Below are 22,411 nucleotides of genomic sequence, written 5' to 3' on the forward strand. Positions count from 1 at the left end.
TCGGGGCATAATAGAACATAACTTACTGATATTATATCATATTTAAAGCATATTATCTTAGGGAACTTGCATATGACTCATTTGGCTACCCGTAACGCCCTTTTAGCATTCGGTTCGGTTTATGTAACTAGTTTGCATAAATTGACCGAAACGGGTCAAACGTTATCATTTTTATCTCAAAATCCAGAAGGTATTTAGTATACCCATATTATACAAGTATTCAAACTTGTCGGGACTAAATCACATTCTATCCGGTCTTTCGCTTAATCGTGCGCTTGTACCGTATCGTCCTTAAAACTAACCGGTCAAAGCTTAGGCTTAATTAAAAGACCCGTTAGGAATCTAATAGGTTATTATAAACCTCTGTTCCAGAATAGGAGAACCAGTAAAAGATATCTGTACTTGCTTGATGGTATACGGCTGGGGATTGAATTTATATTTAGCTCAGGTAAATGCATTTTGACTTATTTTCCCTATACGGGCTTGGGGTACGGTATTTAAAATACCGCTTGATCGGGCGCACAAGTCCTGCACCTTATGGGTGTACAGTCTTGAATAGCTTGTGCGACTCGTTTAAACAGTCTTGTCTTACTTTAGGCTTTGGGGGGTTATTGACCGTGTCCCGGATATCCTTGGCATTATCTTACGAGATGGCCACGACCAGAGCACGGGGTGTAGGCGTACACCCGGCGTGTATAACTCTTTAATGTGGTGTGTCATTTAACCTTTAGCCCGGACAGCAGATCCCGGGCCACCATAAGTACGGGTACATGTAAATCGTTCACAAGTTTATATTGCATAATTATCCCAAGTTAATAAAAATATTTATGCCATGTGCATTTAAATCAATTTTCAATCATTTTCAAAATGAGTCAGTCGATTTGTATTTACCAGTGTAAACTGACGTATTTTCCCAAAAGGTTAAGTGCAGGTACTATACGAACTAGGCTGGCTGTCTCCTAGAGCGTCCACAATAGTCTCGCAAGCTCGGACGACAATAACTGTTGAACAATTTATCTTATTTAATTGATCCGCCTGTGGATCCGTTTCAACTACTTATGATGTTTATTATTACATTTAATTAAAGTTGAAATGAATCTATTTCTGCTTCCGCTGTGCATTATTATATTGTGTTGTTTGTCTATGACGATGCCAACTACGTCACGATACCCCACGCCGGGCCCACCGGTGACACGTGGAGATCGGGGTGTGACAGGTTGGTATCAGAGCCAACGCTGAGTGAATTAAACATTTTCCTAATGTGTTTAATCTCAGTGACACAATTGCACATACTTGAGTCTAGACTTAACATAGGAATACTCCCGATTCTAATCCGGAATTTACTGCTTCCAAATATTTTTATATTGGATACGTCGCCAAACGAAGAGGCCGTAATAGGAGTTCTCCACACCCGGAGTCCCGAGATGCTGAGCTTCGTACCACGGCTAAAGTGAAATGAACATCCGAGGAGAAAGCATTCAGAAATAAAATGAAGAAGAAACTCCTTTTACTGAAGATCGTTTCCTTATTAGTCCTTATAAGGACATAATTATCTTTCAGTCCCTATGAGGACGACATTATTCCTTTCAAGTCCCGCTTAGGGCAACTTTATACTTTTACTTTTATATAATGGAATGATTACGTTTGGACTTTCATTCTAATTAAGAAATATTAAATAAATGGAAAATATCAATTTTTATTTGATTTGCCATTTAACAAGAATCTTAGTAAGGTAAAACCTAGCTTGAATGTCTTAATAAAAGGCCTGGCCAATATGGTAAAACCTGGTTGAAAAGATTCAAATCTCTGTTAACATCTGTAAACATGTTAACACTCCTGGCTAAGCGTGACCTGTAAAATCACACAAGCCACCCTTTTTATAAATTATCTACAGATTATATCTGTATACAAGTCTGATAATGACTTGATGCCTACGGGTAATGAATTTGAAAATTGGGATTTATTTAAAATTCCCTGCAAGTAAAATAGCCATCCATTAGTGATGTAGTGCCTACGGGCCAAACTTATTAAACATCCAATAGTGATGTAGCGCCTACGGGCCATACTAATTGTCATATAAGACAAAAGGCAGTGGTGGTCTATGACTCCCTGTCAAGAAAAGGTAATGAACTTTGATCCACACCTAAATGCCTCGATCCCAGACGATCATGGCTTATAAATTAAACTTGTCCACGTGACTAAGCCTTTTGTGCTATTACTAAATGCCTCGATCCCAGACGATCATGGCTTATAAATTAAACTTGTCTACGCGACTAGGCCATTTGTGCTATTACTAACTTATAAATTAGGATTTATGAAAAAAAAATCCTGAATAAAAAATATCTTTCCTTCTCTGCCAGTATGTAGTTTAAAAAGGATCTTAAAGGTAAGACCTAGCCTACACGGCCAAGATGGTGAAACCTACTCAAGGATTCAGATCCTTGTTAACACCTATGAACGTGTTAACACTCTTGACAAATGTAAGTCGAAAAGTCACAACAGTCATCCTTATATTGGACTCCTCCAATTCTCTTGTCATGCCTAGTAATTAGAAATCATGGCTTAAGTCATCCTATAAGATGATCATATTATAAACATCCGTTGGTGATGAAGTGCCTGCGGGCTAAACATGTTGTCCAATAAGATAACACGACGGTTGTGGTCTACGACTCCCTGTCTAAAAACATTGGACTAGGTCCAAACATAATAGTCTATAAGATCAATGCGATCATGACTAATATCATCTAATAGGATGATCATGTTATTTAACATCCCTTAGTGATACTTTGCCTACGGGATATAATATATTGTCCAATAGTGACAAGGCAACTGTAATCTTTTATAATTTTATCCCAAGGGGGTGAGCTATGCTCAAATCCCATAGTCTATATGATCAACGCGATCCTGACCAGCATCATCAGTATGATCACCATAATATTAACATCCCTAGTGATGAAAAGCCTATGGGCTATACTTTGTTCTATTTGAGATAGGACAAAGCTAGTGGTGGACTTTATGACCCCCTGTTTAAAGTGGTGGGTTATACTCAACCCTAACAGTATACATGATCAGTTCGATCATGACTAATATCATCTGATACGATGATCCTATTATTTTATAGAATATTTGAAGTACAATCTTGGGCCTCCCTATCTTCATAAGGAGACTTCAAGAAGTACTTTCCGACTCAAGGGTTATGATTGTATGCATCTTGACGGTGAATTAGATAACGAAACTAGAGTAATACAATAAACACATGGTGGATACGCTGCTGGTACTTCCTATATATAAGTGTGTTTACTGTACTACCCTTCGTGGTGTTATCCTGAATCACTGATAAGATCTATATCACCCACGGGTTATATTTTATATTGTTCATTAGAGACATTGTCAATTATGACCATTGTGGTACCTCGTCGAAGGTGATAGGCAATGCCCAAACCTTAAAGTCTATGAGATCGATAAGATCATGACTGATATACTCAATGATGATAATTATATATACATATATGTATATATGTAAACATCCATTAATGATGTCCTAGGATTTGCCTAAGTGCCAAAATAAAAATAAATCGCCTTTCAAGACGATGACGAGGGTAGCCTATTACTCCCTGTCCAATGGTGAAGAACTAGATTCAAACCTTAAAACCCCTAATCTAATAAGACTGCGGATTATAAATTAATGTCTTCTATGACAGGCATTTGTTGCCATATCTTATAACGTCGTATGCAACAAGGCCTTCGTGCCATATGATTATTTATGTCCTCCCTGACGGACTAATGTTTCATATTTTAGAAAGCCAGTATGGCAAGCCTTCGAGCTATCTAAAATCATCTATATGCCGAAGACAGCTGGGACATTTTGATCCCCTGTTAAAAGGGTAACGGACTCGGTCAAAACCCTAAAGGCCATTAATGATCCTTGTGTGACTTAGGCCGAATGTGATTAATGTACACTCAGATAACACTCCTTAGGAATGTTTATATGGTTTAATAAATACCATGATTAATGTATGATAAGTCATCAGAGCGATGACTAGCTGCTGAAGTGCACACAATAAATTGCTACATTTGGTACTTAATACCAAAAGATTCGAGTAGGGAAAACTCGTATAAGACAAACAACAATCGCAATACTAGAGATGCGACAAATGTTAACGGTGCAACAAGAGCGAACCTCAGGAGTTAGTACTCTATGATAAGCCCCGTTCAACTGAGGGCGGGTGCCCCTACAAATATTTCGTCTCATGCAAACCCAGAGATTTCAATGGCGAAAAGGAGCAATTGATGCTATGGAATGGCTTGAGGAAATGGAAACAGTTGTGGACATCAGCGATTGTGCTGATAAGGACGTGGTAAAATTTGTTTCACAATCTTTTAAGGGAAAGGCTCTTGTATGGTGGAGGGCCATGATGCAGTCCACGGGGAAGATTCCCCTATACCTTATGGGATGGTCCAAGTTTGTGGACCTTATCAAAGAGAACTACGGTCCACAACGCGAAGTGGAAAAGGTGGAGACAGATTTTCTGACTCTCACAATGAAAAACCTAAATTGTCAGCAATATGTTACCGACTTCAACTCCCTATCTAGACTGGTACCCTATTTAATTACCCCGGAACCAAAACGCAGTACGCGTTTCATCGGTGGTTTGGCACCAGAAATAAACGGGAATGTTAAGGCTTCAAGGCCAATCGACTATAGATCAGCTGTAGATCTATCCTTGTCTCTCACTCTAGAGATAGTGGGACAAAAGTCGTTCATGAATGAGACTAATGACAAAAGACAAAGGGAGGAGGATAACTCTCAGAATCCTAAGAAGAGCAAATCCAAGCTCAACAATAACCAACAGGATTCCAACAAGAAGCCTACATGCAAAACCTGCAAAAGAAGACATTGGGGGCAGTGTCGATTAAACCAAAAGATAAAGCAATGTGGCATCTGTAAAAGAACTGGCCACCAGTCCCACGAATGTAGGGACATGAAGGATGCAAACTGTTTCAGCTGTGGTGAAAAGGGGCACATCTGTACTAATTGCCCTAAGGCTGCCAAGAAAGGAGCGGCTAGGTCTGGGAAGAATAAGAAAGGAACCGCCTAGACTATCGGTTGATACCTGAGACAGTGCACGTCGATAATAGCATTAGGTTCGTCCTTTACCGTTTAGCATTGATAGTGACTGCCGAGTATTTTACATTGATGCAAGGGATAATAAACCTTTAGCAAACCATAAGCTTAGCAAACTCTGGATCATATTCGTAATGACTCCATATATTAAAAGTGAGGTATAATCTACCAATGAAATCTTTAATGACCTCTCTCCCATCCTCGGAGATAATCCTTTCATAAGAATCTGGAGTACTCGCCCTCGGAAAGAGTACGACAATATATATTATTTAATTTATTTTATTATTTTCTCATTGTTTTCTATCGTCTGCAAATGCCAAACTATGTTTGATAAGAGTACCATATGAGGATTTGCGTATCCTAGTGTGTCCCATAGATTGCTTCCATGCCTGATCAGTATGGAGGTTTAATGCATGGGATCCTCGAAGATATCCCAAAGGTCATATTGTACTAAAGTCGACTAAGTGGTATTCAAAGAAGATATCCAAAATAAAAATGTCCTTATAAGTATTTCTACTTAGGGCATCTTTGCAATGGTAAAGGGAATGTGTCATTTATCTGACACCGACAGCGACAGATGAGCCAAAGCCTGAGAGTACGGAAATCTCTGACATCTTATGTATCCTAATTAGCTTCTTTATAAGAATTACCATGTTCACCTCTTGAGAGGCAAATAGAGTTAAGATTTATATCCCATTTCGGGTTATTCTATTATGAAACCTTCAAGGTAGCTAGTACCATCATTGGAAGAATCGAAACCCCAATTAAGTAAGTTTTAAAATAAAGGATTCATATAGCCTAACTCAATATTCTGAAGGAATCGGTATTGATAATTAAGAAAGACGGTTCATTTTGCTTATGCATGAAATACCGCAACCCAAAATAGGCAACACTTAAGAATTTCCATCAGCTGCCCAGGATCGTCGATTGTTCGACTAACTGTGAGAATTAACTATCCCCTAAGATTAGTTTCAGCGGTGATTGGAATAACCATCTCACCTTAAGATCAACTTTTCTATAATAGTTGTTATATAAGTATCAAGGTTGCTCCTTGGGAGACCTTGTATAGATAAGATGTTAAACATCTATTGCTAGACAGAAAAATTGGTAAGTCCAATTATAGGCGTTTGAAAGTTGCCTTGGAAACAACGAATAAGATCGAGCAAATCCATAACCATCTATAAGTTGCCAGTATTCGGCAGAGAATCAAGGATTCATGGAAATAGCAAACCTCCTAAGTTCTTGTTAAGAAATAAGGTTTAACAAAAGATATCACCCTGGAAAGGTGTGCCAATCTGTTGATTGTCAGGCTAGTAAGCTCTGAATATATAAAATCATTCGAAGGAATTGAATGTATCTTAGATCATATAACTTATGAGCTAAAAGCCTATTTAAGGAGCTTGGTGGAGCTCGCAATGTATTACACCCTAAAGATTTAGGGATATGTTTCGCCAATAAGTCAAGAAGCACTATCACATAACGGTTGGCAGACAGACGGACAGAGTGAGCGTACTATCCAAACATTGGAAGACATGCTTCGAGCATGTGTGATTGATTTAGGTGGCAGTTGGGATAACCACCTACCCTTGATAGAGTTCTCCTATAAAAATAGCTACCATACTAGTATTGGGGCTGCGCCTTTTGAGGCCTTATACGGTAGAAAGTGTAGATCGCCCATTTGTTGGGCAGAAGTTGGAGACGTCCAATTGTCTGGACCAGATATTGTTGTTGAGACGACGGACAAGATCGTGCAGATTCGCGATCGTTTGAAAACTGCCAGGGATAGGCAGAAAAGTTATGCGGAGCCTAAACGCAAAGATTTTCACTTCGATGTAGGCGATAAGGTATTGCTTAAAGTATCACCCTGGAAGGGTGTGATGCGATTTGGAAAGAAAGGCAAGCTAAGCCCGAGATACATAGGACCTTTCGAGATTATTGAACGTATCGGGTCAGTCGCTTACAAGTTAAACTTGCCTGAAGAGCTTAGCGCTATTCATAAGGTGTTCCACATCTGTAATCTGAATAAGTGTTTCGCTGACGAATCACTGGTTATACCGCATACAGATATACACATAGATGAGAGTTTGAAGTTCGTGGAAAAACCTTTGTCGATTGAGGATCGACAGGTGAAAAAGCTTCGAAGGAAGCACGTGCCTATTGTTAAGGTCAAATGGGATGCCCGTAGAGGTCCCGAATACACGTGGGAAGTGGAATCCACGATGCAAGAGAAATATCCTCATTTGTTTCAGTAAATCTCGAGGTCGAGATTTCTTTTAAGGGGGTGAGGATGTAACACCTCAAAAAATTTCGTCCAATAATGTCTTGACACGTGTCATAAGGTTCCGGAATGTGAAAACAAACTTTAGAGGGACTAAAAGTGACAAACAGTGAAAACTATGGAACGTAAGGGTCCAAAGTGTCAACAATGGATAAATAGACTCTATAATAACCCTACGTAATATTTATAACCTTAAACGGATGGTTCATGGATCATACGACGCGGAAATTGCACAAAAGTGAGGAATTACAAACTATAGGGGCCAAAAGTGTCAACATGTTGAATTTATACCTCTGAGTGAACTTTTGGCAGACCCGAAGCTTTTTAATGCTAAAATATACTCATTAGAATGTGTGGTAAAAATTTCGTGAAGTTTCGTTAACGTATGAGAAAGTTATGGCCAAAACCGTACTTGAAGGACTAAAAGCGTCAACGTCGAATTTCATGGCTTTTCGGTTGAGCGCAAAGTTATCCGAGGACATTACCATGTTGGTAAATGTCCCAAGGTTCTTAAAAACCAAGTTTGGGGGTTTACGAGTCAAAATAACTAGCCGAAACCTCGTATACGAAGACCAAGGACCAAAACTTCAATATTAAAGAGATTTGAGGATCAGATGGGGCTAGGTGTCACCCCTAGGACCCTAGGCGTGACGCGAGGCCTGCCCAGGTCCAGAATTCGCGAAAATTGCATTTTGGGTCCGAATTTGAAGTGCATAACAGCTCATATCACCTCCAAAATGCTCCAATGGATGGTCTTGCATGCCTAGGCCTATTGGGAGCTCTCTACAACATCTGAATCCTCTTTTAATCAGATTATTCATTCATTCTCTTGGCACTAGCATTTGATCAAGAACTCACAACTTGCAAAAGCTCTCAAAGCAACTTTCTGGAGCAAATCTGAACGACAAGGCCACCTCTAAGTGTTAACTAAGCATCAATAGGACCTTTGTAAGCTTCTATATCAGTCTCTAATTCGTTCTTGCCTTGATTATTAGTAAAAGTCAAAACCGTTGTTCTTATACTTTGACTTTTCGATTAAACGAGTTATACTCTGTCATTTCTCAAATTGAAACCACATATATGTTGGTATTTATGTGGGAAACAAACCCTCAAAAGGGTATTCTCTGATTCCCACTTTATGCATGCTAATTGTCGAGTCAAACTTGTTTCTAAAAAGTCAACAGAAATGGTTTTTGTGAAAAATAGCTTAAATGGTAATGTAGATGACATGCAATCAGTTTGATCGTCAATAATAGCTTTATAATATATATAAGAATGTGTTTCACCATGATCAACTCGACAATCTAGAGTATAAATACGAATCGGAACCGAAAGTCTTGTAAAACGACTTTTTCATAGACTATCGATTCGGATCCGTACATGCATGTTTGAGATCTGTATTGGAGAGTATTTTTGACTATTTTTATTTTGGTAAAACTCTCTGGAATTTTTTTGCTTGAGTCTATGTTTAGCCGATTCATTTGCATGTTTTCGATTTATGCTTAAAGTTGACTATTTTGCCCTTTTTGATATAAAACGTGATTTTTGGAAAAGTGAAAGAGTAAGAATCTTTATTTCTAATATATAAACTTGCACCGAAAATTTGAGACCAGTTGGTGGTCCAGATTTTGAGTTATGGCCGATATCGTAAAACTATATCTTAAAGTTACATAAACGGCGCATTTCGCGTATAACCTATTTCAGGCCACGTTTTGATACAAAACTTTTTACCCACTGATGTTATATATTATTTTGGGAATTTTGATGATTTTTATTTAATTTTTGGCTGATCGTATCTTAGATCGCTTAGTCAATTCGGTTAATGCCGGTTTTGACTATTTAAGCCATAAAATGAGTTTTACACATCCTTTTGACCCGAAACCTTTTTCTACTGATTTTATATGTTAAATAAATTATTTTGAGCATTCTGGAAATATAAAAATCTCAGCTTTCTTTTAAAAACCCGGAAACGGCTCTAAATCGCATTTTTAACGTTTTTAGCGCATAGTAAGCGTTATACTCATTTTAAACATATAAGACTTATACCTACTGATGTATTTAGTATATTTTCATATAATAACAGTAAGTATAAGTATATGAACCCAGATTTCCAGTTTTGGCATTTTTAGCCCTTGTGAAATTACTAAAATACCCCTACGGTGCATAGTTTGATTTTAAATGTTAAGTTTGGTATATGGGTCATACCCTACTGATATAATATGATAAATAAAGCATATTTACTGTATAAACCAGACCCGAAACTCAAATTTCTAATTTGACTCTTTTATAATCTTTTAAATGACCAAAATGCCCTTCTAAGGCATAAATTGAGTTTAAATTCATTCGGGGCATAATAGAACATAACTTACTGATATTATATCATATTTAAAGCATATTATCTTAGGGAACTTGCATATGACTCATTTGGCTACCCGTAACGCCCTTTTAGCATTCGGTTCGGTTTATGTAACTAGTTTGCATAAATTGACCGAAACGGGTCAAACGTTATCATTTTTATCTCAAAATCCAGAAGGTATTTAGTATACCCATATTATACAAGTATTCAAACTTGTCGGGACTAAATCACATTCTATCCGGTCTTTCGCTTAATCGTGCGCTTGTACCGTATCGTCCTTAAAACTAACCGGTCAAAGCTTAGGCTTAATTAAAAGACCCGTTAGGAATCTAATAGGTTATTATAAACCTCTGTTCCAGAATAGGAGAACCAGTAAAAGATATCTGTACTTGCTTGATGGTATACGGCTGGGGATTGAATTTATATTTAGCTCAGGTAAATGCATTTTGACTTATTTTCCCTATACGGGCTTGGGGTACGGTATTTAAAATACCGCTTGATCGGGCGCACAAGTCCTGCACCTTATGGGTGTACAGTCTTGAATAGCTTGTGCGACTCGTTTAAACAGTCTTGTCTTACTTTAGGCTTTGGGGGGTTATTGACCGTGTCCCGGATATCCTTGGCATTATCTTACGAGATGGCCACGACCAGAGCACGGGGTGTAGGCGTACACCCGGCGTGTATAACTCTTTAATGTGGTGTGTCATTTAACCTTTAGCCCGGACAGCAGATCCCGGGCCACCATAAGTACGGGTACATGTAAATCGTTCACAAGTTTATATTGCATAATTATCCCAAGTTAATAAAAATATTTATGCCATGTGCATTTAAATCAATTTTCAATCATTTTCAAAATGAGTCAGTCGATTTGTATTTACCAGTGTAAACTGACGTATTTTCCCAAAAGGTTAAGTGCAGGTACTATACGAACTAGGCTGGCTGTCTCCTAGAGCGTCCACAATAGTCTCGCAAGCTCGGACGACAATAACTGTTGAACAATTTATCTTATTTAATTGATCCGCCTGTGGATCCGTTTCAACTACTTATGATGTTTATTATTACATTTAATTAAAGTTGAAATGAATCTATTTCTGCTTCCGCTGTGCATTATTATATTGTGTTGTTTGTCTATGACGATGCCAACTACGTCACGATACCCCACGCCGGGCCCACCGGTGACACGTGGAGATCGGGGTGTGACACAGGCCAGCAGAGAATCCAGTCAGAGATGCAGCCATTGAGTTCGACATACTTGTCAGGATGATCTGGTTCCTCCTTAGGGTGTAAAGTTATGATGGTGATGAAACCGAGACTAGGGAAGAATCGGTTGGGAGAGAGAACCGAGAATAGATGTTATGAGGGTTGTAATTGTGTAACTTGTCTAACCCTTAAACTCTCTAATAATCTCCTTATATATACACCCAAGAGGAAACCTAATTAGTTAATAAGGGTAATATGGTCCATCAACAATTACCAACTAATTATTAATAGGTTATTTATATATTTTGATCTATATAATATAAATGATTATAATGGCTACAAGATTAAATATTATAATATTAATATATTTAATCTCACATAGTGACCACCCCCACTCCCCTAAAGAAAAAAAAAACTATGATCTCATGCGACCTTGACTCCCTCTTGTCAAGCCCGCCCCTTTAAAACTAGCAATGCGTCATTGTAGCGAGGGTACATTGCAAACATTGAATGTATTAGTTCAAACGTTATGTGATGCATTAATCATTTGAAAACGCGTGTTTAGACGCATCCGATTGAATTCAATATAACTTATATAAGCATTGCGATTGGATCAAAACATAAAGTAAATCAAATTTATACCGTACAATCATAATACATTATATGTGACCCGACTCATACATAGAAAAAGTAACAGTTATAACGGAAAAGTTGACACGTATAATCAAAAGAGATTAGTTAGAGCTTTTGAAAAAAAAGGGAAAAAATAAATCACAAACTCCACTCGATTCGAAACAAAATATACAAAACAATCATAAAATAAACACGAAAATATATTATATTTGACCTGACTCGTTTTCCAAAAAAGTTTACGTTGAGACGTACACCAAATCGAATTTATACCGAAACGTACATAAAAACATGCACGTAAAAATGGTTTTTTTTCGTTATTATAGTTAACCTTACTGGTTTCCAGAAAAACTTTACGTTGAAACGTAGAGCAAATCGAATTCATACCGACATGTACATAAAAATATGCATGCAAAAAATTAGTTTTTTTTTTTAAGTAAAGGAGGTATATGGATAAACTCGAACAAATTATTAGTAAAAAAGTTAACAGGTTAAATACGTTCGTAAAACCACGCCAAGTAGCACCAATGCCAAACCAAGGCCAGCGACCACCAACATCGGAAAGCTCGTATAAATAAAATAAATTAAAAAAAGGAAAAACTAACACCAAACAAAAAGCAGATGTAAAATCGTTGAACCACGCACGGGGCTTTGCGGGAAGAAATTAAACCGAAACGTAAAATGTTGAAAAGAATAACTAAGTCGATCTTGGACCCACGCGTTGCGACGATTCTGTCAAACGGAGAAAATCAGTCGCGTTGCGACGACTCGGTCAAACGGCAAAAATCAGATGAAAAAACGTTGAACCCCACACGCACGTTGCGGCGTGTTGACTCGCAAAATTTAGAACGAAATGTAAAATGAAAAACTTGCGAAGATGAAAAGCATAGGGGTTAAAGTTGAAAATAAAAAAAAAGTTGGGGTTAAATTTGAAAAGTTCAAAAGCGTTGGTAAAAATAAAAAATATCAATTGAGTTAAAATGCAAAGATAAAAATCTAAAAAAATCATTTTTTAAAAATGTCCCTATGCATAAAGAACAAAATGTTGCTGATTTCTAGTTTGTAAACTTTTATCCTCCTGAATATGATTTCACAATACTTGCATGATCAAATTCACTTTTATCCTCTTGAATATCATTTCACAGATGCATATGTATGAACCGAGTTGTGTCGTGGATCACGTATTAAACAGACTACTGTTGATTGCATTGAAGAAAGCATGACACGGAAAACCCATAAGAAAATGCGAATTAATTAGAGATCTCAAAATCAAATGTTTGTTACTAATTTTCATTTAACATATAATCTAATAAATATTTTAACGAGTGTATTTAAGTAACAAATTACGTTAACCAAAAATAATTACATTCCGAGATTCATTAAACTTGTTTTTTAACTGAAAATAATTATGAAAAATATATTTTCTCGTCAATAACATCTATGAGTTAGAAAGGGTTGGGGAGGTCAGGTTTCGTTCAAAAAGGTTTAAGGTAAAAGTGACTAGTAAAAATAGCAGGTTAATGGATTCGGGTCAAAACAGATTTGGGGTTCACCGTTTTGTTATTGTTTTATGGAAGCTAGTGGATACGGTGGACGGTGACGACGACAACAATAGGGTGAGGTGGTGATGGCAAGAAGATGTAGGATACAGTGGAGGTGGAGCATCGGCGGTGGCTCGGACCATGACGGCGGTAGCGCTAGTGGTGGTGTCGACATGGCTGATGGTAGTAGTAAAGAAAGTATACATATCCGAGGTTCTTCGATTATAGTTTATATGTTTGTTATAGTATCACCCACAACCTAGTTCTTATCTAACACATGATATTAAATATCCAAACTTACTCAAACTTAGTTATCAACTTAGGTCATGCGTAATGAGCATTATAGGGGCATGAAGGAGATTGATAACGCCCCCAACACCGTCCCTGTAGGCGTTATAGGGGCATAAAAGGGAGGGACATTTCTAGTATAACACCCAATGAGGAGAAATAAAATTGGAAAGTAACGATTGAAAGAGCATTATGAATATTAACAGTTGCACAATTTTTAAGGGACATTATAATAATAATATGGCGTAAAATACCCTTAAGGAGAGCGTTAACCATTACAAATGGTCTTATCATGAGTTCGTTCACATCTAGTCATCTGCATCAAACTTGTTTCCATATTTCTGAAATGGGCACATATCATTTAATACTTTGAAAAGTCGTATTTGACAAATAAAAGTTTGTTCCTTCAGAAAATGGCTAAGATACGTATTTGACAAATAAAAGTTTGTTCCTTCAGAAAATGGCTAAAATAACCAATATTTTCATATTCATAACAAAATTAATTATCAAAGGACCACCTTAAAGGTTCATTAGTTGGCCAAAAAATGGCTAAGATAACCAATATTTTCATAACAAAATTAATTATCAAACGACCATCTTAAAGGTTCATTAGTTGAATTGTCCTTAAGAAACGGGTGACGTCATAAATATTTTTGGAAAATATTCAAATATTTTATAAATATAAATATTATATTGAATTAAACGTTTGATATGAGTATTTTGTTACGATAGTTATGTATAAAAAAGAAGAATATATATTTTTCTAAATAAAAATAAAATTGGAAGATATTAAATGGATTAAGAGTGTATTTAGTGTATATAAATGGAACTACAATATATTCCTATGAGCACCTCCAACAGAGACGCTTTTTTGGCCAAAATTTGAGTTGGCCACAAGGTGTAAGTGAAAGATAAGAGAGAGTGAGGAAAGTTTGGAAATGTCGATGAAATCAGACGAGAAATGTGAGGGGAGGAAGGAGAGAGGCAAAGAGAAAAAAGGCCAGAGAGAAAGAGGGTAGTGCTGAGGTGGTGACATTCTTTTCCTTCTACCGTCGCGGATGCTCTAATAGAGTTAGCAAAAGCTCTCTAATTTATATCAAAATTGTTGGGTTTATATTTAGGCAATTCCTAAACTAACATTTCTAAATGTGAATCGCTAATTTATATCAAATTCGTTGGGTTTACATTTAGGCAATTCCTATACTAACATTTCTAAATATGAATAGTTGCTATTCATGATTAGTCCTTCTAATAACTTTATATTAAAATTTTGTTATTGTTTCATTTTACATATATTATTTTTAGTGTTAAAATTCCTGTATTGCAAGATGTAATTAATAAGATGCTTATTTATTTACATTTCGATGTGAATTTTTATTTTTTTCGCGGTTGATACCAGATATACGATTACGATTTGTTTGAATTACGATGTACTTTTACATCGTTACGTTTCGATCTTCAGACCCGAGACGCAACTACAACGAATTGAACACATGTACATATTATTTGGGTTAGTGTTAAAACTTTTTCGTTTCCTTTATTCTTTGTCATAGTGTGCGATGCTGATTGAACTCTCACCGCGTCTCTGCCGCAATACCGTTCAAATTAAAGTCTGCATGGTCTATATTAACTCTTCAACACACTATGTAACAAATTTATATTTCCTTTTAATTTAACCTATTATAGTTAAGGCTAACTTTTAACTCTATACGTGTTTACTTAACCGTGTTGTTTCCTTATTTTTACTATCGTTTAGTCCACTGATATACCGGATCACTGATACATCCTCGCAGACATCCTTTCTATCACCCCGCCGCGAAGCGCGGGCTTAAATGCTAGTTAAAAAACATTTAAAAAAAAAGTAAACTAGCCCAACCTGCGAGTGGTTCGGTTTTCAGCCCAATTGCCCGGTCCAATCGTGAAACATGGATAATAGCTAAAACAAAGTTGACACCATAGTTGCCAATGACCCTTTGGTGGAGTGGTGGAAAGGACTTGGACCATGTGAGTGGTCTCGGGTTCGATCCCCACCTCCATCAAAGGTGAGGCATTGGGGTTATTCCCAACCCAAGGATGGCTAGGACTCCGGTTCAAGCCTGAGGGAACCCGAGTTTTCTATTACGACGCATTTACTTCAGCGGGTCGCTCTGTCACAACAGGCGGTCGATTCGTGTGGAGGGTGCAACTCCTGTCAAGTGGCAGGGGGTCGGAAATTTTCTCGGGGAAAGCTATGTCCCATTTCTACCGAGGCTTGGCCCCGTTAAGACAACATAGTCCTTGTGAAAGAAATGGGGCGGGCCTGCGTCTTGCGGGTGTGTATTAACCGTCTGTTGTGAAGTACAGCTTTAAAAAAAAAAAAATTGACACCATAGTTCGAAAAAACTAATACATAAACCAACCCAGAAAATAAAATGTCAAATGAGTTACAATTAGGCATCGTCACTCAGATTAAACAAAATTATAGAGTAAATTATAGAATTACAACTTTATTTTTTCTTTTCTTTCCTAGGGGACATTATGGTAGGGATGATCATATTGGTTACGGTTTGGTTAATGCCGAAACTATCGGTTTCAGTTAAGTTCAGTTAATCCTCGGTTTCGTTCATTTTTCGGTTAATGATCAGTTATGAAGATCTTCATAATCGTAACCATAACCAAATGCCTTGGTTATTGGTTATGAGATCTTCATAACCAAAACCGATCAGTTGGGTCTATTTTTGGGTAATTTCAATTAACGGCTCAATTTTAGGTTATAATTCGGTTTTTGCACGCCCCTGCATTATGGGAATTTTTTTATTTCTTTTTTCCTCACATGCTCACGGTGCGGACTCAGATGCAGTGGCGAAGCTTGAAAATTTACACCGAGGGGTCCAGTGGCGAAGCTTGAAAAAAAAGTTCGGGGGGTCGGAAAGTAACGGACCTAAAAAAAATTCTATCGCGTAGTTTTGAGGTGTATGTTCGGGTCGGACGTCGGTGATTCGATTCGGGTCGGGTCGGGTCAAACATTAATATCAAATAAAAAACGTTCTCAAACATAAAAAATAAGTTATTATTTTATTCTTCCACATAGCATAATCTAATAACAAATCAAGTTAACAAATCACCCTAAATTTCAAACTCTAATTTCTATCTAAATCAAATCACAATAAGATTAAACAAATAAAACTAGACATAGTTACAGAAAGATTCAACAAGTTTAGGGCAAAAATTCGGACCAATTTCACCCATAATTTCAACCTAAATCACATAAATTGTAGCCCGAAATTAAACCTAAAGATAAAAAACACATACATTTAACCTTATGAAGATTGAAGAAGTCGAACAAGTGTACAAGACCACAACAACGAGCAGTGTTTTGGCTTCTGTTCTCGAACAAGAAGCTGAAGTCGAACAGTTCTGGAACCTGTGTCCCTCCCACTTCTGCAGTTCTGGCTTGTGGCTTCTATTCTTCTGGTCGATGTCCCAAGTAAACGAATTTGTTTTTTTTTTTTTTGATAGGGTGGGATTTTAAGCTGGGCTATATAATGATTTGATTTGGGTTATATAATATATTCTAGTATTCTACCAAATATAATGATTTGGGCTATATAAATAAAAAAATTATAACAGGGGTCGAAAACGTATATACCTAATTTTTTTTTATAAAACCGGGGGGTCGAAAACGTATATACCTACAAAATCCTATACGAAACGTACATATATAACACTACTGACCGAAAAGTTCGGAGGGCGGGTGCCCCTCCCCGCCCCTTAAATCTTTCGCCCCTGGAGGGGTCGAAAGTACCCGGACCTAAAAATATATACCTAAAAATTTATTTTTATTAAAACCGGGGGTCGAAAACGTATATACCTAAAAATATCTATACGAAACGTAACACCCTGAAAAATAATATCTGGTTCGTCACTCCGCATGATTCATTAGCGACCCATCCTCATTTTAAAGTAAGCAATCCTGCTTTTCCACATTTTTAAAGTAAGCAATCCTGATTTAATTTTCCACATTTTCCCCATCTCTCTATATGGGTCGGTGTAATCTACAACACTAATCTAGTGAGAGTATTCACGGATTTCGTAAAAAATAATTCCCCAAAAATGGGGAACGGTGTGCCCGGCTAGGGATGCAATTCACCGTATCCCCTGAACTTCAGTAGAAGGTAAATCCTTCAATTTGATAGCTCATCAACTAACTTTGTGGTGTAGACTCGTAGCAAAATTCGACCCAAACACTTCAAAAAAATATCTATTCGTATCACTTCATAAAATATCTATTCGTATTTATCCTAGAAAGCAACCTTAATTACATATCAACTCAAATTAGATTATTGTCAATGGAAATATATTTTGAAATCCAAAAGTTTCTCCAATTAACTAATAATAATCTCAAATAAGCATACAAAAACTCAATTATTACATAATCTAAAATCAAGCACATATCATCGGAGACAGATCCGAACTTTTATCTCCGGTCACCGGCGGCGGTGGTTTTCGAAAAACCGAAGTCCCAAACACCAAAAACCCAAGCGCGTGACCGGCCACCGCCGCCAGAAACACACCACCGTTGAACGACATCACCGCCAGCATTACCATATAACCCAAACCAGTTCGGAGAGTATGCACCACCGTCTGAACCAACCCCACCGCCGCCGTCGTGGACCCACGTCGTGCAAAATTCGCGTGAGATAAAAACTCAACGAGAAACGCTAAGATGAAGATGAATATAAGAACCAGAACGTACATACCCGAATTGGATCCGGGCCAACCCGGGAATAATATTTCGCCGTTTGTGCCCCAGAAAAAGGCCATGTGCATCATTGGATGATGCTGCATGGTGGCTCCGGTGGTGGTGGTTACTGGTGGTGCTCCGGTGGCGGTGACTGGTGACGGTGGTGGCATATGCGTCATGCCGTTCATGTGGCCGCCGTCCATTCTCTCTCTCTCTCTCTCCCTCTCACACACACAGAGTTGTGGGTTGTTGTGAGAGGATAAATATGGGTATGCTTATAAATAGCGTAGATAGTTGGGTGTATAGAATTAATGATTTTATATTTGAATTTTGGAAAAGAAAATTCTTATAAAAAGTTATATGCTAAAAGAATTAAAAAAAAAAAAAAACTTATAGTAATATAAACGTCTTTTCAATCACACGATACTTATGTTTATGAGATTGTTAGTTATCTAGTTTCACTTCCACAAACGTGGACTCGCTTTACTTAATTACACGTATAGTTTTTTCACTTTATTTTTTTAATGTAAATTTCTTTTAATCTTTGTGGTTTAGGCTATGGGGTGTGGTTGGAGCCCCCTTAAGCTTTATCATGTCAACTAGGATCCACATCATCACTATGTCAGCATGGGGGCTTTATCATGCCCCCCCCTTTGATTTGGAGGGTGTAGATGGAGCCCCGTATCATGATTAACTAATTATTTATTTATTTAAATATTTAATTTTTTAAATTAAATGGCAATTTTAATAACTACAAAAAAAACATAATTTCATTAAAAAAAACACTACAAAGTCATAAAAAAAAACATAACATACTAGAAAAAAAAGACAACATACTTAAAAAACTACATATATTTGGCCCGAATTTGTGCCTTACGAGCCTCCAAAATGACTCGGTCCTCCTCTGGTAGATGTGACACATCCCTTGCGAGAAAGTCCATGTTTCTTTGGATTTGTTTCTCCATTCTCATTTCTTGGTTTTTTTCCCTAATGGAGCCTATTTGCTTGAGACCTGGCTCGAACTCGCTCATCTTTGACAGGCCATCTGATTTAGTAGACTTTCCACGTGCCTTGGCTTTACTTTTATCCATACCAGTTGGACGAGGCAACTCTTGTGGTTGTGGTTCTTCAAACTCGTCAGCATCCTCGTTTAGATTAATTATTGTACGAGCATCGGACCCAGATGGTTCGGTGGTGGATGTCGATTTGGACCGTTTGGATTTAGGGTGGGTTGGGTCGAAAGGTGGCACAAGATGCCACTTTGGAGATTTGCGAAGAAACTCCCATGTGGTTACCAACGTAAACATATGCCCATGGTGCATTCTATAGTCGTTGTGGGCTTCTGTCAAGACATCGACGTCGCTCGCACCACTTCTCCTTCGAGTGTTATTGACGAGGTTATTGTATATGTTGTTGAAGTTGCTAACCTTCGTCCTCATAGCACCCCACTTTCCCGAAAAAGAATCGGCGGTTCGATACACGCCACGACCCATTGCGGCGAAAAACTTCTCGCGTATACGACCCCAAAATACCTTTATGTCTTGGTCGTTTCCTAAAAAAATATTATTTACAAAAGCATAAAAAATATTATTTACAAAAGCATAAAAAAATATTATTTACAAAAGCATAAAAAAATATTACCAACAATCTCGTCCTCCGACACGTCGAGCCATGCTTTTGCCAACTCGAACTCTTCCTTAGGCGACCAAAATTCTACCTTCTTAGGGGTACGTTTTTCGGTCTCATCCTTATTTTTATGACTTCTTTTTTTTATAGAAGAGGATTCGACTTGGGTTTCGGGAACGTATTCGGTTTCGCTTGTGTCTTGGGTAACGGGTATGTTTGGTGGTGGCATGATTGACGGAAAAAATGGGGGTTGAGAATAATACCCGAAGTATGGGGGCATCGGTTGAGTGGTGGGATGAGGAGAAGTTGGTGGCATTGGATAATATCCAACCTCACCCGTATGCGGGTCTCGGCGATAGCGGTTTTCTTGCTCGTTGTTTTGCATATTTTGCCAAAACGTATTGGTCGGGTCCCATGAGTTGTTGGGGTTGTTGGGAAACATTCTTGAGAAGTTTTTAAAAATATGAAGAGCATTATATAAAAAGTGAGTGAGAAAGTGAGAGGAATGATGTGAAAAGTTAAAGAATATTGGGTATTTATAGTGTTAATTTATAAATAAAATGAAAAGTAATCTTTTTTTTAAATTATGACCGTTTTCAACGTTCAAAACTTTTAATGTTCCTCGGTCCAAGCGTAATGAAGCCCATTACCATGCTCGCGATGACTCAATGGCACCCCGGCATAGCGCCGTGGGTGTGGTACGATAGCGTCGCGGGGCGCTATAGGTGGCCAGCTGGCTTGGGTGGCGCCCCCACACCATCCAGCCTTATTAAACTTGAACTTAATACTTTCTTCTAGGGGTGTGTAATAATTGAACCACTAACCGAAACCGAACTAAAAACCGACAAAACTGAACCGAAATTAACCGAAAGTCGGTTAACGGATATTTTTTTACCATCGGTTAATCGAAATTAAACGAACTAAACCGAATCATTTTTTTGTATATTTCTAGCTTTTATACCTCTATTTCATGTATTTCATTTTTATACTTTCATTTCATGTAATAATACCTCTATTTCATTTATTTATGTCTTCATTTCATTTATGTATACCTCCATTTTATGTATTTAAACATCTATTCATGCATTTATACCTCCATTTCATTTATTTATTTATACATCCATTTCATGTATTTATACCTCCATTACATGTATTTCTAAGCAAAAAATTTAGCCCTTGTTTGAATTGGTTATTAACCGAAAATTAACTGAACCAAATCGAAAACCGACAAATTAACCGATTAACCGATGACATCGGTTACGGTTACGGTTACGGTTACGGATAATGCTAATAACCGAACCGAACCGTGCACACTCCTACTTCCTTCTTCCAAACTTAGATGTTTAAGGTTTTGTGTAACAACCCGCACTTTCGTGCGTTGTTACTACTCGCAATACTCGTTACGCCTAGCACCAGAGATTCGGATCATAATGTAACTATATCAGTTATATCGCTAAATCGAAGTATAATCGAATAATTTCGCATATTCTATTGCAATTGCAAACCTATTTTCAATAAATTATAACACTCACGATGATGTTGAGTGAGGGCTTAATCTACCCTCCTCGATAACCGTGAGGTGTCAAAAAGTAAACAAGCAACGCTAACAAAGACTATCGGGTGAGTACCATGTCTCCAGCCATCATGACGATGTCGGCAACACGAGCAAGTAGTGCCCCGATAATCATTGTGGCACATCACATCGAAGAACGCACTCGAAGGCACGCGTAACTCGATCATCGCACCGAATATTGGATATATAGATGCGTATATGCGACCCTTTTTGTGACTAATTATAATAAATAATTTAATAATTATATAAATATATGAAATTATGGCCCAAACTGTCGAAATCGCACCACAAACGAGGATCAAGGGCTTCCGTACGGACGGGCCAGCCAAACGGCTGGGCCAGTCGATCGGACGGGCCAGCCGATCGGCTGGGCCGGCCGATCGAACGGGCCAGCTGATCGGCTGGGCCGGCTGATCGGACAGAACAGTCATCCGGCTGGACCATCCAATCGAACGGGCCAGCCGATCGGCTGGGCCGTCCGATCGGACAGGCCAGCCGATCGGTTGGGCCATCCGATCCAGGCCACCTTTTCCTCCTTTTCCTCCTTCCTTGCCTATAAATACCCCCTCTTCACCCCCAAACACTTGTTGTTGCTGCTGCTACTATACCAGGACGCTCTTGACCACCTTTCTCCCGTATTTCTCCCGATTCTTGTAAGTTTTAACTCAAATCTTGTACTACTTCGATCTATATGCAATCCTTCATCTTTCTATCTTTCAAAATCCGACTTTTAACCGTGAAATCAACGGATTCGGAGTGTTCTAGGGTGATGTCACCATGGAGTTCTTCAAAGGTGATGTCATCCCATGAGGAACAACTCAGATCCGAATGGTTTCCATGCGATTCTTCATGAATCTCGTCCAAATCCATGTTTTTCTAATCAAGAAGTTACAGATTTGAGATGTTCTAGGGTGATGTCATCATGAAGTTCTTATGAGCTTCAAATGTTGGCCTCATTCCACCAAGAACAACTCAGATCTGAGAAATCCCATAAAGATAATCAAGGTTTTCACATCAATTCTATACAATAAAATGGTAGAAACAGAGCTTAGACCGACCTTCTACTCATTC

General features: G+C 38.0%; 2 protein-coding genes across 2 annotated transcripts; both read right to left on the bottom strand.

Annotated features, from left to right (window-relative positions):
• Positions 1–17,671: 17,671 nt before the first annotated feature.
• On the bottom strand, positions 17,672–18,411 carry LOC110941317 (copper transporter 6). Its single transcript, XM_022182935.2, has one exon. The coding sequence runs from the start codon at positions 18,342–18,344 to the stop codon at positions 17,841–17,843; it is 504 nt and encodes a 167-aa protein (XP_022038627.1). The 5' UTR covers positions 18,345–18,411; the 3' UTR covers positions 17,672–17,840.
• A 575-nt stretch (positions 18,412–18,986) lies between these two features.
• On the bottom strand, positions 18,987–20,209 carry LOC110943620 (glutathione S-transferase T3-like). Its single transcript, XM_022185358.1, has 2 exons — positions 19,783–20,209; positions 18,987–19,693 (listed from the first exon to the last, which is right to left on the bottom strand). Exons 1-2 carry the CDS (start codon positions 20,207–20,209, stop codon positions 18,987–18,989), a joined length of 1,134 nt encoding a protein of 377 aa, XP_022041050.1.
• Between the last annotated feature and the right edge of the window lie 2,202 nt (positions 20,210–22,411).

Source organism: Helianthus annuus, chromosome 1 (assembly GCF_002127325.2).
Source record: "Helianthus annuus cultivar XRQ/B chromosome 1, HanXRQr2.0-SUNRISE, whole genome shotgun sequence".
Taxonomy (NCBI): Eukaryota; Viridiplantae; Streptophyta; class Magnoliopsida; order Asterales; family Asteraceae; genus Helianthus; species Helianthus annuus.